The 18,908-nt window shown below is 45.6% G+C and overlaps 1 protein-coding gene across 2 annotated transcripts in view; it reads right to left on the bottom strand.

Moving 5' to 3' along the window:
• Nucleotides 1–18,908, bottom strand: part of CNNM1 (cyclin and CBS domain divalent metal cation transport mediator 1) — a 48,060-nt gene that overhangs the window by 13,251 nt on the left and 15,901 nt on the right. Inside the window, exons 2-7 of one of the 2 annotated variants that reach the window (XM_037138990.2) lie at nt 14,560–14,703; nt 10,638–10,778; nt 8,836–9,005; nt 7,077–7,176; nt 6,429–6,476; nt 3,044–3,106 (exon numbers count right to left, since the gene is read on the bottom strand). In XM_037138990.2, coding sequence (XP_036994885.2) covers nt 3,044–3,106; nt 6,429–6,476; nt 7,077–7,176; nt 8,836–9,005; nt 10,638–10,778; nt 14,560–14,703 — 666 coding nt within the window. The remainder of the gene's footprint in view (nt 1–3,043; nt 3,107–6,428; nt 6,477–7,076; nt 7,177–8,835; nt 9,006–10,637; nt 10,779–14,559; nt 14,704–18,908) is intronic. The other variant, XM_037138989.2, reaches the window with a different exon arrangement.

Raw genomic sequence — 18,908 nt, 5'->3', positions numbered from 1 at the left:
TGAATACATACATCTTTTGGAGCATTCAGTGAGGGGCAGGGGGACAGGCTTGCTTTGGGTCATGGTCACTGTGCCACAGGCCATTGGTGTTCTCTGAACTTCATGGGGATAGTTTAATTATACAGGCTAGAAGAGTACAAACTAGGGCTATAAAAATGCATCATTCTGGGTTAATAGTCAACATCAGACAGCCAAATGTCAAAAGCTCTCCATCAAAGCTACAACGTGAACTCTGCAAATCAGTCCAAGTTAGAAGCCCAGATGAACTTGCTCATGTTACACGGAGTTTTAATGGTTCCCAAATGTTTACAACACAAGAGCCAACCCAAAGGAATATTTCCACTGACCACATTTCACAAAGTAATAAGATTATTTTTAGGGGCTCCTCATATATTCTAGGAGCAAATTCTATCCTCCTTGATCTCAGAGCACATCACAGATGGACAACTGAGCACTGACAAAGAAACCTTGCTCCCGAACTCTCTCCCGCCTCTGCTTTTGTGCATTCAGGGGGATTGTGAAATCATCTCCGCTGTTGGGAGAAGAAAGAAGGAATGAATCTGAGGAGAAGGAGTAACAATTGCAGGGGGCACATCCTCTCAGTGGGTTGATCGGAAGTTTCACTTTTAACTGAAGGCACCTGCAAAGCTGGCTGATTACACCACATTCTGGAGGTCACCCACATACCGCTCTGCTCTCCTTATTTCAAACTGAGGCTCAGAGAGCAGGAAACTCCCTGTGGATAATGGTGGCAATATCTGGCCAGGAACCATGGGCCTCAATCCAATGTGAGTACCATATTTATGAGCAGAACTGCTTTCAAAATGCAAACAAATCTCAACCCTCTAGAGGGCACAAAATGCCTCGTTTCAGAGGTGCAGCAAGGTCCTTCTATCTTCCTACTATACCCGTGACACTGACCCAAGGGCTCAGTTTCTCAGAGCCTGCTTCCTTACGTACTGTCTCTTAACAGTAATTCCTGCCCATCTCCTAAGGTGGTTGTGTAGATCAAATAAAATGACAGGGTTCCTTTTACACTTTAAGGCCCTATGAATTTCCAGGATTTATATTCTTCCCAGTGCAAGATGGGGGTGAGACATAATTTACATAACATGTACCTGGATTACAAATCAAGTATGAGCCAGAAGGTACCCAGGACTGCTTTCCACAATACTCTTATGAGTGAGGCTTCTTCTGCTGCTGATATGGAACAGAAGCAAGAGTGACAGTGGAAATAGCATAATATAGGTCCTGGGGATGTCACCCAACCACTGGGAAGGCTGGCGGTCAGCTATAGACAGAGACCAGACAAAAGAAGAGAGGGAGGAAAGAGCCCAAGGAGAAGCAAGGCGTCCCTGCCTCTCGTTTTCTCCTCTTGTGTCAGTCAGGCTCTACTCTGCAGACTTAAACCAAGAGTTGGAGTATGGTGGCCTTGCTCTCGCCCCTTTGTCACTCACCTGTTTCCTGTTGGGTTGAACACCCACAGAGAGGAAAAATGGCGAGATAGTTAAAAGAGCTTCCAGGAGCACATGGCACCAGCCAGCTGGATGGGAAGCCACCTTAATCTCTCACACTGGGTTACTGTGAAGGTATTTGTAATCAACACCAGTGAACTAGAATTAATCTTTAGTTTAACTGGAAAGTTACAATTGTCTAGGTTGTTAACTGAGGGTTATTCAGAAAGGAAAGTAACCCCATGCTGTCATTGCTTTTTTTTTTTTAATGCTTTGATCTTTTTGGTTGAATATTGTTAAGAAATGGGCATCATCCCTTTTGCTGAAACTCAAAGCACATTCTGCCTTCATCAGGATTCCCCACGTGTAAAGGATCTTGCAGGACCATGATGTGGTCATTTCTGACTTTGCCAGAATGCAGGAGTAGCTGGCGAGGGCACCAGCTCGGCATCTCACACTGACCCTACTGTCCTGTGGTCATCATGAAGGCAAAGTGAGAAAGATGTTACTTCTTGGTGGAAAATCACTGTCCAGTGAGAGAGAAGATTTGGTGAAATTTGAGAATGTGGTTGACTTGTACAGATAAACATGTGAACCAGATGGTTTCTGATGGGAAAATGTGACTTGGGAGAAGTAGAAGTCAACATAAATACTTCTGAAGTTGCAGAATTGGGGTCTGAGATCTCATATGGCTTTTTTGAATGTTGAGGGTGTTGTTTACAGATAACAAAATGTAACTGCATTTCTGATGACTGAGAATATGGTGGGGCCTCAGAATCATTACCGCAGCCCTGGGATAAGGGAGGCAGACATAAGGGTGTGGGAAATTGTGTTCCAAGTCCAAAGCCATTCAACAAGTAAATTCTTGGTTCGGTCACTACTTATTCCCTGAGCCTAAGAGATCAACCTCTAGAGATGAAAACAAGACAAACATTTAATTGATTGTTAAGATTTATTGCATTCTACTGAATCCTTGAGTTACTGTTTAACTCTATGGGGAGCTGCTTTACCCAATTAAAAAGAAACTGGTAACTTCTATTTAATTAATGAGAGGTTAAATCTAATGAAAAGTTGTTCTGAAATTCTACATGGAGCATCCTTTGTGTGAACAGAGCCAGAGGGAATATGGTCACCACATGGTGATATTACTGCAAAGATAATGAGGATGGGTTAGTGGTTAGCTAAAGGCAGAGACCACACAGAAAGAAAGGTGGAGAAAAACAGGAGTAAAGCATTCATACTCCATTGTTTCTTCCTATTTTTCTCCTGCTGCACACCCCTTCCCTCCATTCTGGAGTCAGACAAGTGATGAGGAAGAGCTCACACCAACTCGCACCCCTTTATTTCTCTATTTCCATACACTGACCCAGCCCTGTGAGCTAAATTCACAAGCAACAACACTGAACCAGCAATGCCTGGGCCCTGTGTGCAAATGAGTGTTATCTGTGCTTTGTGCTATGCCTTAGGCCCTCAGGCGAGGGAATGCCTTCTGGGAGAGACTGTTCTTATGCAGGAGAGTGGGAGAGACTAAAGGCCTCTGGCAAACCCCACTGGATCTATGGGGACCCAAGACACCCATGCATGTTTACCTGGGGAGCCTGCCAGAGAGTCCCCTCTGCTGAAGGCGAAGGTATGAGACACAGAGACGGGCACTAAAGAGTCAAGGGCCAAGGATTTGTGAGTTGCGAAGGGGAAGATAAACACAAAAGGAGAGAGACAGAGAGTGTGGTGAGACAGTCTGTTCCGGGATCTTCATAGCATCACATTTATCTGCAAAAGGGAATCATGCCTCTGAAAACTTGGAAAACGCTCCCTCTTACAAAGTCACTCTCCAGGAAGAGGAACAGAAAATAGACTTTTCTGAAGGTCTTCCAAAAAGATGCATAGTAATTTTAGAGGCGGTCAGACCTGCCAAGGACAAGAACAGGCATTCGCAGCAGCCTTCTTTTTGAGCCTGCAAATCTGCTGGGGGCTCAGCACTGCATTCCCACCAGGCTCTCCCAGCTGCCACATGTATCTGCTTCCCAACCAGAGGGCTGAGAGCAAAGTGCACGCGCCTGCTAGGGGCATCCTTGAGGAAGCTGTATCCTGCCTGGCACTCCAAGGTGGTCCCTCTGTGGTCACAGTGCTGTGGAGGTACTGTGTGTTGCTGGAGGCTTGGGAAATGGGAAGAGCAGGCAGCTTGTCCAGCGATCTTTAATGTGAATCGACTTGGTGAATTAACTCATAATCACTTCGTAGCAAGAACGGGTGCTCCAGGACACCTCTTCCCCTGCCCCCTTTTCCTTCTCTCTCTTTCCTCACAGGGTCCAAAATGGCACTGGCCATCTCTTGGGATCTGGGCAGATGACGTAGTAATACTCCAGTCTTTCCCTAATCTTGACCCTGATGAAGCAGTGTTTGTGCATGGGAATCTGTCTTCCTCTCTCTTATATGATCATTCTGAGCCCCTTCCAAGGAGCTAAATGAAGCCTGTCTGCAGGTGCTGGCACTGAAGCAGGCAGCTTCTGCAGTCTTATTTGCCATACCAGATGGCTTTATTGAAAGGACCCATGACATGCAGGGGAGTGTGTGTGTCAGGAGCTTTATACCTGATAATCATTTGCTCTGACAGAAATATCAAAGAATACTTGAACAGGCCCTTCATGTTGTGAGATACACTGGAATAAGAAACCCCACAGTCTTAAGAAGAATCCTGGCACTTCTGGGCTGCAAATTAAATGTATACCCTGCCAAGCAATAGGAGACTTGTTCTCTCCACCTGCTTAGCCCTGTGGGCTGCTCTTCTGCTTACTCTGAGCCCAGGCCCAGTTCCTCCAGTGCCAGGCTCACCATGGTCCTCCTGGTTCCCTGGCAATCAGAACCCAGATAAAGGAGACAGTGCTGGCTGTGTTCCCTTTGCTCCACACAGGAAAGCCAGAGTGACTTACCTGTAACCTCAAGTTCAACTCTGAAGCATTGGTCACCGGGCTAGTGTTCTGGCAAACTCATCAGACCATTTATCACCCTCAAAGGCTGATAGAACTGCAGGCTGGCTTTGAGGACAGGAACAGTTTGCTGGAGTGAGGCTCTAAAAGAGTTTACTGCCTTGTGGCTAAGGCCAAGGTTCTTGGCCAGTGAAAGATGCCGGCTGGCTGGACCCTGGTCTTAATGTTCACCAGGGACAACAGGAGGGTGTGGCATTCTTTGTAGTTGTTTCACACTTCACTCCAGTAAGTGGGGAGGGCTTGGGGGGAGGATGGTAAATGTCTCTATACCCCTACAGACTAATTTGATTATTTCCTCCTTAAGATTTCTAAATATGTCCAGAAGTGGTGGGGGGGGGTTGGGGAGAGTGTAATGCTTGCTTTTTGTTAACCAGTTTTGAAGGGGAGATCAGAGTTACAAGTTTACTCCTGTTTCACTGATACAATGGAAGGATTCTGATAGAAAACACTAGAGACAGAAAGGAAAGGAGGTCACATCTTCCTACTATTTTTAAAATATTTTCTTTTAAAATAAAGTCATCTGAATTATGTGGGCTGGGGAGCCTTATGAAACCCTTTCCCCCCAGACTTCCCACCTCTTTTGGTCTTCTGGAAAAGCCAGAACAGGGCCAACATACCGAGGTAAGACTCAGAATCCCAGAAGTTACTCTGCCTTGACCACTGTGATGGTCGGTAATCTCTGGAGAGCCAAGGTTTGCCTGGCCCTGCGGCACGTCCCTCACCCATCCAGAGTCTCATTCTGTGTGCTGATGCTTCCTCCATCAGCCTTTCCGGAGATCTGTTGGTTTATGTACGTATACTAATGTACCAGTACCAGGGGTTTTTACTTTTCAGATCTCCTTCAACTCCTGTTGGGCCACCCATTGGGTATGGGCAGCCACTCCAATTTCATTTCAGCCCTACGCTGGGATAGGACATAAAATTACACTATCAATTGTTCCAATAGTCCCACATAGAGATAGCGTTCTGGAGCATGAGGGATCTCAAGCCTGTATTTCGTTGTGCTGGGTGTGCGAGTCAGAACAGCTGAACGCATCTATGGAAATGCACCCAACTTGCTGGGTGGTTTGGAGCAAGTCACTTCTTTAGTTTCTCCATGTTAAACAGTACCTATCTTTCATGTGCCAGGGATTGATCAAGGTGGGACCCTCTGAGAAGTCCAACATAAAATGCTATGTAAAATCTTTTTATGATAAGAGAAAATACCCCATCTGGCATCAAAATAGCCACTGCAAACAATAACAGATGAAAGCAATGCAAATGTCAGACTAGTGAGTCAAAAAAATTCTAGAGAAATAATTCTTCCTGGATCACACTTACATCACAATGAATGCCATGCCTTCTAAACACAAGTGCAATAATTTGATGCAGGAAACAGCAAGTAGGTAAAGTGCAGAAGGGGCAGAGCAACCCAGCCAGCAGCCCCGTGCCAGCCCCGCCATCAGCATGCATAGCCAGCTGGCAGACACCTCTCTGCCCGCTGAGATGTGGCAAACGAGGAGAGAGGAGCAGATAAGCAACATATTGCACCAGCCTGGGACTTCCACTTGTATATCCCAAGATCTTGCAGTCACTTCCTACTAGCCCCACTGAAACAGTAACAGCATATTAGGTTTTCAAGTAAAGGCCAGTGGGTGAATTATCATAGCAGAGAAAGAAAGGCTCAACCTTCACCAGAACACACAAATCACCTGCATTCCCTGGCAGGTGACGATAAATGTCACCTCCCCTCACAACCTCCCTCCCTGACATTCTCACTTGTACATGAGCAGAGAAGCGGCAGAAAACATTCCAGACACAGAAACTAAGCCCCCGTGGCCTGTGGGTACCTGGCAGGAAGCAGTGTTCTTGGCAGAGCATTACAGAGAGGCTGCCAGCATTAGTGTTAGCCCCAGCCCAGGCTCAGAGCGCTCGGTCCAGGTCCCCAGCGTGGGCTGAGGCAGGGCTACGATGGGGAGGACGAGGGAGGGGTTTGAGAAATACATACGAAAGACAGACGATCCAGCCAGACTCCCCACCTTCCGCACATCGTTATCTAAGGACAGAAGGATGCAGTGTGTTTCAGAGGCAATTCAGAAAGTTCACCTCATTATAGGAATTCTTCCTTTTCCATCCCACCCGCAGTACCAATGAACTCTGGGAAAAAAAAACCAAACCAGACAATTTAGGCCCCGGCCAGGTAGCTCAGTTGGTTGGAGTGTTGTCCTGATATGCCCACGTCCCAGGTTTGATTCCCACACAAAAATCAATGAATGCATAAATAAGTGGAACAATAAATTGATGTTTTCCTCTCTCCCCCTTCCTATCTCTAAAATTAATAACCGCCCCAAAAACAAAACCCCAAACCCAAACAATGTAACGGAAGTGTAAGAAGAAAAATAAAATTGTTTTTTCATACTAAAAAATACCATTATTCGTTACTTGGTAACATTATCAGCTACCATGTACTTCCACAAACTCTCTGAATAAACAATGAGTCTAATTTCCATTTTACACTAGAGGACGCTAAACCCCAGGAAGTTAAAGGGCTTGTCCAGGGTCCCTAACAGGAGTCAAGACTTGATTGAACCCAACAGCTTTTTTCTACAGTAGCCCATTGCTTCCCCAACAAGCTGTGGCTTGGGAACTGGAATACCTGAGCAAGAAGTGGTCATGATGGCTGGGACGCCGTAGTAGGTGAAGGCTCCATTCTCGAAGCGAAGGCCTTCCTTACCAACCTCCACCTCCACTTTACCCTGGAGAAAGAAGGAAGTGTTCTAAAGGTGTGCACACGCACTTTCAGTTCTATTTTATTAACAACAACTCTAAGCTTCTGTCTGGATAACAAGTGGACTTAAGATCTTATCAGAGGAAAATGTGAGTTCCATCCAGGTTTACGTTTTGGAAATAGTACCTCTAACTTCAGCAGCCCTTTGCAGTAAATTGACTGCTTAGTTCATTAAGCCGCATCCAGTCATGAATAACCTTAAGCAAGCTCTCCTTGCATAATGTGACGGCCCTTCCGTGATGCAGGTCCAGGCCCCGGGCCCTGTGAACTATCCCACTGGTTTGGCTGACATTTAGACCATGCCTAAATCTGGCTGAGATAAAATCTGACTTTGCGCGAAGCTTGTTTAAATTCGTCACCACTAGTGACGGCTTACGTGCAGCATATAGTGTGTCTATGGGCCGGACATTGTGTTCCATGCACCGCACACCAAAACCTATGAGGCCCACGCTGCTTTCCCTCTCAGTTTACAGACGAATCAACTTGGAGTCTCAGGGAGCTTACCCAGCTTGGTCAAGATTAGTTAGGAAGTGGCGATACTGGAATTTTAAAGCCAGATCTTTCTAATTTCTGGATTTACATTCTTGCCACTACATTTTGCTTCCTCCAACTCTGATTTGAAAATGGTTAAGTTTATATTAAGCATAAGACAGTAGCATGTAGAGGTTCATTATGTTATTCAAAAAATGCGACAGAACACTTCTTGATTTCCAACAGTGAAGAACGGGCTCCATTTTTGGAGAAGGGAGGCCGCCGTGAGGCTACTTGGAAGGATGGGCGGGAGGCACACGACCGGGTCGGAGCAGACAGACGGCAGGCGGACAGTGATAAAATAGAGGCCACTTGTAAGTTACTGCGAGTTTAAGATTTTAAGACAATCCCTGTATTGAGGGTTCATAAGGTTGGGAAGAGACAGAACGGGGATAGAGATGACAGTGGAGCCAGCAGCGTCCAGTGCGGGAACTGGGCCTGCCGTCCACTTCCAGGCCTATCTGGCCACGCAGGGCAGAAAGTGACTGCACTTCTGTGACTGCGGGGAAGTTGCTGCACCTCTTTCTCTCAGTTACTGATTTCCTTCCTGGTCTCTTAAGGAGGAGAGTCAAGGAACTGCAAGGGCTGAGTTGTTTCAGAGAGAATGGATGTGTTCTGTGCACCTCCAGGGAGGAGAGCAAGGACCAGTGGGTGGAAGTCAGAGATGAGATTTCAGAGAGACAGAGGGAAAAGCTTGAAATAAGTGTCTGGAGTCTGGGAGAATGCACAGGACAATTCCACTTCTGGGCATGTCCAAGCAGAGACAAGAAGGTGTTAGGGATTCTACAGGATGGCGGCTTTGGCAGTTCGGTCACAAAACCCCTCTGCTGGAGAGGTACCCGCTGCACCCCACCACAAACCTCCCTGAGAGGTCAGACTAAACGTCATCAGGATCCCCCCACCCCCACCCCAGGACACCGACCAGTCATACTGGGCTCCTTCTGCGGGTCACTGACAATCACCCACCCCACTTGGCCTTGCTCCCAAGGCACCCAGCTGAACCTTGCGATCTGGAACTGGGGAGGCAAGACCATTCCTCTCTAGCCTAGGGATGCCCTCGTCTTGCCCTCAGAGGGCCTCTACCTTTCTTACTCACCTGGAGAAGCAGCACAAAATAGTCCACGGGGCGGTTGCGCTGGTAGAGGTAGTGTTCTGGGGCTTTCTTGTTCTTCTCATCAAACTTCAGCTCCTGGATCACGTTGGGATGTTTCAGGAGCCGGAGCAGGATTTTCTCCGAAAGGTACAGAGACTTAAAGGGCTCCACTTCTAGAGGAGAGTAGGAATCAGGAGGAATTGGCAGCTGGGAAAAGTCAGAGTGAGCACAACCAGGGCACGTGTCTAGAGCCGACCTCCATCTGCGCTCCAGGCGCCCAGCTGGAAGGGCTCCTCCTGTGACTCCCCGGGGTGGGGGGTTCTTACACCCAAGTGTGCACCCCCATTCCCCCTAGGGATACACGTCCCTGCACTGGCACCTTGGGAAAAACAGGTCACCATTTTGGAAATGACATCTTTGTAAATAATCTTCTACTTGATTTTATTTAAAGTTGCATATGGACTTAAAAAAAGAAGGCAATCTTGCCAAGTGTGAGGACATGGATGAACCTGGAGGACATTGTGCTAAGTGAGACAGACCAGACACAGAAGGACAGACATTGTGTGATATCGCTTACATGATGAATCTAAAATAATCACGCTCAAAGAAGCAGAGGGTAGAAGGGTGGTTGCCGGGTACTGGGAAGGGGACAAGCAGAGCAGTGAGTCAAAGGATACAATGTTTCCGCGTTGCCAGATGCATGACCCTAGAGCACTACTGCACAGCAGGGTGCCTGCGGTGACCCATACTGGGCTGTGTGCTTAAAAATTTGCTCAGAGGGGAGATCCTCTGTTAACACACAAAAATAATAATAAATAGGGGCTGGAGGAAACTTTTGGAGGTGATGGATATATTTATAGCATAGATCGTGGTGATGGTTTCAGAGGTGTACACCTGAATGAAATGAAATTTCAAGTTAACAGAAATAGTAATTATTTAAGTGATATATGCTCAACAGTGTGGAGCATCCTTGCATCAAATTTATATATTAACAGATATTATGTAATATTATATCAATTCTAATATTTTTGTATGAAAAGATATAGCTGCTTTGCTCTAGAAAATCAGTCAGTAGTTAAAAGAAATCTGTATTCAGAACCAGACATGTTGAAAACTCTAAAGAACTGCAACATAAACTTCTCTAGTTTTTCACACCTGGAATGGTACTAGTACTCATTATATACTCAATAAGCATACACCGGATTAATTAAACACTGAACTTCGTAACGGGTGTGCTCCTGGTCAGCATATTAATTAGGCATGGATGAGAAGGTCAGAGGGCTTAAGGACAAACTCTACCTTGTTCGCAAGTTTAGCTTTTGATCCTCTCACTTTGTTTTTTCCTACAGAGCCCAAGATTCACAGTCCACTTCTGTATTTTAGAAGTCGTACCTCACAGGCCTATACAGCCTCTGGAGGATACTGGACTCCAGGGCCTTGTTGATGTGTAGGCCAGTGCCTTTTCCTCCCCCACAAATCCTCTGGGACCCCAACTCCTAGAGGACGGAGGCCGGCCTCTGTCTCCCACTAGCAGGTGAGTGGAGGAAGGAAAAAGTGCAGCAGCGGTTTCTTTAGCTTTTTCCTTGAGAGACGAGCAGAGTTGAGTTGTTCTCCCTCCCTAGAAGGCCAGGCCAGGCTGGAACTGACAGTAGTGGCACCCTGTCACCCTGCCTAAGGCGATCGCCTCTCCTGGAACAGCGGTTCTCAGCCTCACATTGGAATTAGGTCACAAAATGTTACAAATGGCTGGTGCCTCCAGATTTGGCTTACCTGCCTGGGGTAGAGACATGGGTGGGCAGTCATACCTGTGGCCATGAAGCGGTGCGTGGCCAGCAGAAGCTGTGGGGAGATCTTTACCCTCATCTCCGAGTCAGAAAGCTTAAACAAGGAGAAGTCATGCCGCTTCCTCTCCCGGTGTGGCACCCTCTGCTTCTTCCGATTGTCGGCTGCGGATCACAGGGGACAGATTGCAACGATCTCAGAATCACTGTTGGTTTTTGAAGGCTTTCCCAGACTTCTATTAAGACAGACAGATCCTCTGAGACCACCTGGGTTTCTGCAAAGTGTCAACTGTAGCTGACATTACAACACCTCACAGGGAGTGGAAGGATGTTCATAAGGGACAGAAGGTGGAAGGTGCTGTAATCTGCTCAGTGTTGTTTACACTTAGGTGGTGAGTGGTGGAAAGGGGGAGAGGCTGGCCCGTGACTCCCAAGGTCACGGTTCTAGAGCGGGCTCCCCTATTTACACGCTGTGCAACTCTCTAAGAATCAGAATGTTCGTGTATTTTAATCTATACAAAAAGGTCAATAATTTATAACTCCTCTGTCCGTCTTGTGCAGTTATTGATATTGTGAGCCTCCAACCAGAAACGATCTGTGAAGCACGTACAAAAAGGCATTCAAACCTCAGGGACTTGCATTCTCAGCACCAAGGGGTTTGGCACTGCCAGGGGCTTTCTGCCTCTGTCTGCTTCTGTCCTGAGAGCTGGACTCGCCTGGTCTCTTCCTGCTGATTCTGACCACGCTCTGAGCAGAACTCAGGCATGCCACCCAAGGGAGGCGGGTGGTCACCTCCTCTTCCCATTCACAATTCTCCTGGTTTAACCTTGGCCCCTCACCTCGAGGGGGAGGGAATTGAAGGAAATAAAAGGAAGAAGAAAGGAGAGGAAAAGGGAACAGCCCTATAACCTGCAGAGGCATGTTCTCTGGGTGGGACCTGGAGGAACTTTGGAGAGCCTGTGGTCATTGTTTAAGAAATTTGCTGTATCCAATTATTTTCTTTCTTCTGTTTTTTTTTTAAGTTTTATTTAAAAAATACTTTCGGGGGAGAAACAAAATGCTTTATTTAGTCATTTGTCTTTTGCTTTCTCTTAGTTTTGAGTAAAATTTGGAAACTTCCAGTTAGTCTCACCTGTACTAAGGGGAGGAGGAAAAGAAGTTCAGGTTTTCTCCAAGCTTGGCCTAGAAGAAAACAGGACTGCGGGGGACCTTCAGTGCAGCTGAGCGGACCCCTTGGATATTAAAGGGAATGAAGCCCAGAAACAGGGAACCAGGGCTCAGAATCTGTCTGTCTTGGACTCTCCCCCTCCTTGTGGTGCTCACCTCAGCCACATCGGCTGGGTCTCCTTCTAGAAGGAGATGCGCCCTTCCACTGTGCTGCTCTCTGTGAACCTGTCTTGGACTCTGGGTCCTGCTTTAACACTCCTTTTTCTCAGGTTGCAACAGTGGCAAGATCCAGAGCCAGCTTTCCTGTGGGTCAGGGTCAAGTGAGAAGCAACACTGTATTCCTGGCTCCTTGGACTTCTCAGAGCTCTTAGGAACCGTGCCAGAAGCTTATTTACAAGGGCAGGAAAATCCTAACCCTCTCTTTTAGAAAGAGAATCAATTGCTCAGCAAGAGAGTAGCAAGTATTTGTACAGGGCAGTCTTTTTTAAAAATCTCCTGAGGATATGTTTATTGATTGTAAAGAGAGGAAGGGGGGGGGAGAGATAGGGAAAGACAGACAGAGGGAGCAAAAAACATTGATGTGAGACAGAAATGTTGATTGGCTGCCTCCCATACATGCCCTGCTGGGGACCGAACCTGCAACCTTTCGTTGTACGAGATGACGCCTCAAACAACTGAGCCACCCGGCCAAGGGCTAGGCCAGTTCTTTTGCTCTCATCTGTGAGCAACCTTCTGATTTGCAGGATGTTTTTGCTTAATCATTCCTCTCCCTCCTCCATCAGGATGCCACTAAACATTTCATCACAGAGAATCATTTCTCTGACCTCTTTCTTCATTCCTTTTATTTTAATAGTACTTAGAACACTAAGGTTGCTAAAACGAATGCCTCAAGAGGAGGTTACTCATTTATACTACTATCCCTACTATCAGCCACTACCACTTTAGTGTGAATGTCTTCACTAATATAACTATGGAGACACTTGCAATTCTAAATCAAGAGTGAGGGGCAGAGGTGGAGAAGGGAGAGGGGAGCGGGGAATGGGGGAGGACGAGGTCAATCTCTTTTTGAGGAAGAGAGGCCTGGCATCACAGCAACAGCAGACACTGTGACACACTGGTATGTTCTGTCAAGACCGGGCCATTTTTTAAGTGAGACCTCTTCTTAGTCCAAAGGGGAAGCATTCTTTCTGCTCACTGCCTTACAGTATCAAAGTTTTTTTCTACTGGGAGCTAGTTTTTGAATGGCTGCTTCTACAAACCAAGGACAGGGGTCTGGAATGGGTTACCTGTGGGGAGAAGGACTGCTGGACCATGAGGGGAAACTCAGAGGAAGTTTCCTGGTCCTAAGGACACCCATGGTTTATTTATTTATTTTTAGAGAGAGGGGAAGAGAGGGAGAAAGACTGGGAGAGAACATCAATGTGTGGTTGCCTCTCACGTGGCTCCCACCCAGGGACCACGCGTGTCCTGACTAGGAATCGAACCGGTTACCCTGTGGTTCGCAGCCCATGTTCAATCTGTTGAGCTACACCAGCCAGGGCAGGATTCCCATGGATTTAGATAACACTCCCACCCTACAGACAAAGCGCTGTCTGCTGTCTGTAACATTTGCAACCAAAGCTTTGATAAGGCTCAGTAACTAAAAGTGCTCATTAGCTGTCTAGAGGAGTCCATACTGTTCCTGAGGAGTAGTGGGTAAGAGGAAGAGGAGACCAGAAAGAAGGGAGAAGGGACAGAAGCGGGGACAGGAGCCAGGGGTGGGAAGGGAGGAGAAGGGGAAACCAGGTGTTAGGGCTGAAGATGCGTAAGGGAGAAGAGCAGTGTGTGAGAGGGACGTTCAAGGTTTGTCTCAGGTGGCAGTGCACCATCTCAGGACAGTCGGCACTGCACGGGGTGTTTTGGTGTGAGCAGGCTCTCGAGTGGAACCCCAGGGCATGCTGGGGTCTGCAGAGGTGGACAGAGACCAAACAGGCCAACACAGGGAACAGACACAAGGGCAGAGCAGCCATCCAAGGTGTATTTTGTTTCCTTTAGTTCTTTCTTCATTCAAAGGCCAGGAGGTCTCCTTTTCATAGTCTTGGTTCCTGGAGGTTCCCTCCTGATAAACGTTTACCATATTTTGCCCAGCATAATGCACTCCCGTGTATAATGTGCACCTGTGGTTTTGTGCATATTATACACAGGATAATATCCACTATTGTACCCATGGTATGTAATAATTTTACCCACATATAATGCACATCCTTATTTTTCCCTAAAAAATTTGGGCAAAAGAGTGAGCATTACACATGGCAAAATACTGTAGCTAGCATAGTGATTTTCAAGCGGTGTGCCACAAGAATTTTTAAAACATACAATACCTGACTATTTAGTCAGAGGCACTGACTTCTTTCCCCTTAGACTGTTAAATAAAAAAAATGACAAGAGCAAATACAACAATAGCCATCCAATGTAAATGAATTGAAATTATAACTATTTTTGTCAGATCAGCAACAAAATATATTTTTTGGTGTGCTGCAGAATTTTAGTAATTACTTTAGTAATGAGTGTGCCATGAGATGAAGAAGGTTGAAAATCACTGACCTAGCATTTTCTCAGGGACTCGGGTAATTCGAGCCAGGGCACCTTGCCATGCCGCCACCTGGCATGAGGGGGTTGACACATGGCAATGCATGGGCTTGGCATGACCCTCTTTCTCACTGTGTATCAAGCTAAGCCAGCTCTGAGCATCACAGGAAAACAAGATGACCTTGGACAATAGCCAAGGCCATGCACTTACTATAGAGGTCAGTTTCGTCCAGGATCTCTGACTTGATGATCTCCTCTATGATGTCCTCCAGCGTAACAATGCCCATCACCTCGTAGAAGGGGTCCCCTTCTCCCTCATTATTCACTCGTTGGACAATGGCCAAGTGAGATTTTCCTACAGAACAAATGAAGTCATAGTTAAGCATCTGGGATGTTTTTAAAGACCCTTCCCTAGGAGAGAATTATACAAAGTTGCTTTCTGACTCATCTCAGGACTGAACCCATGCAAGTCTGTGTGCAAGCTTATATAAATGCAAACCTTATATTTTTACATCTCTGTTTCTTTTCTGGAAAGTTACCTAATATCCAAGGTTGGCAAAAGTAGTTTTACAGCTGTCTGTATGGAAAAGACATGGAATTATGATGATTACAATTGCTTTATTAATTCTGTGTTTCACACACTCACAACTGTAAACCTACTTTTGACTACCCTGTATACAAAGTCAGTTACATTTTTTTTCTTTTAACTTTCACATATTAGCAAGTACAGTTGAACCTTGGACGATGTAGGGGTTAGGGGCACTGACCCCTGTGCAGCTGAAACTCTGTGTATAACTTCTGACTCTACAGTCAGCCCTTTGCAACCATGTATTCAACCAACTGTGGATTGAAATAGTACTGGGATTGCAAAAATACTGGTTTTGAGCTGTAGGTGGTTGAATCTGCAGATACAAAAACCATGGATATGAAGGGCCAAATGTGCTTATTGAAAAAAATCTACATGTAAGTGGACCCATGAAGTTCAAACCAGTGCTATTCAGTGGTCAACTGTATATCTAAGCTGAAGGAAGATGGATAGTCTAATTAAAGACCAAAAACTTGGGAGTCAGAAGAATTAGGTTAGAAGCCTTTTTCTCCTTCAAACTTTCACCACCCCTACGGCCTTAAACCATTTCAATTATCCGTGCAACCAACCCTTGTTAAGTCATTGGACCTCTATTACTCTCAATCTTCTCCTCTAGAATCAGGGAAAAATACCAGTATGGTGACTTTAAAACATTCCCCAAAATTCTTTTTTTTAAAAATTTATTTATTCATCTTTAGAGGGGAAGGGAAGGAGAAAGGGAGAGAAACATCAATGTATGGTTGCCCTTTGTGCATCCCCTGCTGGGAACTGGCCTGTAGGGAACCAGTCTGCAACCCAGGCATGTGCCCTGACTGGGAATCAACCGCGATGGTCTGGTTCGCAGGCCCGCGCTCAATCCACTGAGCTACACCAGCCAGGGCTCCCAAAATTCTTTATAGGCTTCCCACAGACAGGTGTGGTTTGTATCTCCCTCCCTTGAGTCGGGGCGAATTGTGACTACTCTAACAGTAGAAAACAGGGAAGTGTCTGTTGTGGGACTTTGAAGGCTAGGCCACCACGATGGAGAAGCCACCTGCAGGTGCTACATAACAGTCCCAGCTAAGCCCAGCCTTCCAGCCATCCCACCAAAGTGCCAGCCAGGTTAGCAAAGAAGCCACCTTGGCAGTGAATCTGCAGTCTCAGTTGATACAGCTCTATCCTCCAAACCCATTCATGTTGTCTCCTGCTGCTGACATAGACATTGCAAGGCAGAGATAAGCAATTCCTACTGTACCTTGTCCAAATTTCTGATTCACAGAATCCGTGAGCACAATAAAATGGAACTTAGAAGGTGATTCTGGAGCTCAAATGGCCTAGGGGATGTGTGAAAGCACTTCGTAATGTGTCATGGGCAGTTCATTATTATTGCCCCACAACTGAATAATAATAATAATGAACACTTATTGAGCTCTATGTGCCAGGCACTATTCAAAGCACTTCACATGTACTGATTTATTTAATCCTCATGAACGACCCCAAGTTGAGTACAATCATAACCCCCATTTTACAGATGAAAAAACAGGCACAGAGTGGTTAAGTAAAATGCCTGCAGTTACACAGCCACTCAGAAATGGCGGAGCTGGATTGTGAACCCAGGTAACTGGGTTCAGTCCTAACCAAGGCCCCCGGTCTTACATAACAGTCCTGCTTCATCTTGGTTTGTTTTCATCTTCTGATAAACACATTTCCTGGTCATTTCTAAAATGAAAATCTGGGTGTCTTTTTCCCTTGGCTGAGAAATACTTAAGGAAAAAATCTAGGATGTTATTTTTGCAAGGAAAAAAAAGAAGTTCGTGCTTTATCAGTGTTATTTTTTATAAGCTTTTGCTTGGTCATTGCAATTTAAATACATTAACTTCAAAAACTTCGAATCACAAGAAAGCTACCTACTGGGGTTTCTATTGAAAAGATGGTATTTTTATCATTCAATAATGGTCTGTAGTTTTTTCTTCACCTTCAACCTATCCTTTGACTTTCTCCCAAACTGATCTGATCATGCCACTGCCCTACTCAGCAACCCTCTATGGCTCCCTGGTGTGCACAGAATCAAAGCCAAACTCATGAGTTTGGTATTATCAAGACTGCAAAATGTGGCTCTTTCCTATCCTTCTAACTGCATGCCCTGCTACATTCTGTAATCATTCTATATCCCAAGTTACCTCAACTTCCTGCACGTCCACTTTCTAAGTCTTCACTCACACAGTCTCATTCTCTCATTGATTGCATCTCCACTGGCCCTTCAAGTTCCAGCTCACGTGCCAGTTCCTCGAGAAAGCTCTCCCAGATGTTCCCTGTTCTGAATCCGAACCAACCTCTCCTGACCGGGGTTTCTAAGCCCCTGATAACTCCATTAGAGTCGTTACCACACGGTTTGCTGTTTCTCGTAACTGACAACGCGTGTGTCCTCTACTGGACCAGGATTTCCCCTCGGATCATAAGTTCCTTCCGGACACAGGACTTGGACAGGGCACCTTCCATATGCCAGGCAGCCAGCAAGTGCCTGATGAACTGAACTAAAACAGAATGAAATCCATACTAGATGTGATATACGACATTAAAACCAGGCACTAAAACCTTTACTTTTTAATAAAGTACAATGTGTTTCAACTAATTAAAGTTTAAACTCTGTTTCAGTGATTCTGAAATCCCTTCTTTGAAACAACTGCATCCTACCCAACTAAATTGGAGGGGTTTGTAGCTTAATATAGATTATGTTGATTATTAGAATGTGCTCAATTTAAGGTTTCTCCTCCAACACAGCATTCTAACACTGACGGCACCTGTGCACACTTTTCTGCTAACAAGTGCTAGCAGATGACAGAACAAATGCTACTATAATGAAAAAAAAACTTGAAAAGGTGATTCCTTAAAATCATTGCCTGTAATTGGATAATTTTTGTAATGTAGAGCCTGGAATATATGTAATACAGCATACTTCCTGCCATTAAGAGATTAGTTCATACGAATTAACATTTTATGATGTTTCACACAAAATACCGTAATGTCCTTGTGAAAGTCTACCATTGGTCTGTGCTTTATAAGGTCAATTTGAGGACACACTAAGTGATCACCAAGGAATAGAGATTTTAAGTCCTAATTTTATAACATTAAGACAGTATACTCATGTAATCTATTTACAAACATTTTGTAATCCACGGGCAGCCTTTATGATTCCTTCAAATGCCTGTAGAGATCTACAAACCAATGAAGAAGTCGTTCTCTCTGAGGCACAGACTGGAAGAGGAATCAGCAATCCCATAGCCCTGCCCTATTGGGAGCTGACACTCACAGGGACAAGAAAGCTGGATTTTCCCGTGACACACATACCTGAGGTCCTTCCTCTCTCAGAGAGGTTGGCCTCTGGGAGACCTATCTCCCTGTATCCCTTCTCTTCCTGGGCCCCAGAAGGGGTTGGGATGGCCCCAAGTGAAGACCATCTTGAGACACAGAAAAATTAGTCACTCCCTCCTGCCCAGCACTTTGAACATACCTCTCCGCAGGCATTTCTAATACGCACACTGGTACATGTTATGATTATTGTAGCAGCCACCATCTGCTATACACACTCCAAGGGCCAGGCACAGTGCTAAGCATCACACACACATTATTTCCCCATGTCGTTGCTCTGTTTGTATGTGATCCCCCACAATGATGGTAAGCTCTCCGAGAGGCACCAGCTGTGTTCTACTTACCTCTGTTCCCCCAGAATCTAGAATAGCACCGGGCATAGAGAACTTTGTGAATAATGGGTGAAAACTGGATATCCACATGAAAAAGGGTAAGGCTGGGAGTTTACCTCATACTATATACAAACATTAATTTGGAATGGACCACAAGCCTAAATGTAAGAGTGGAAACTATAAAACTGTTAGAGAAAAATATAGGAATATGTCTTTGTGATCTTGGAGTAACAAATGATTTTTTAGATAAGACATTAAAAGCACAAGCAACCAAAAGGGAAAAATATATATATA

Source organism: Artibeus jamaicensis, unplaced genomic scaffold (genome assembly GCF_021234435.1).
Source record: "Artibeus jamaicensis isolate MK-2021 breed Jamaican fruit bat unplaced genomic scaffold, CSHL_Jam_final contig_252, whole genome shotgun sequence".
NCBI classification, from domain to species: Eukaryota; Metazoa; Chordata; class Mammalia; order Chiroptera; family Phyllostomidae; genus Artibeus; species Artibeus jamaicensis.
The sequence above is the reverse complement of the archived record's forward strand: the minus strand, read 5'-3'. Positions and strand labels throughout refer to the sequence as shown.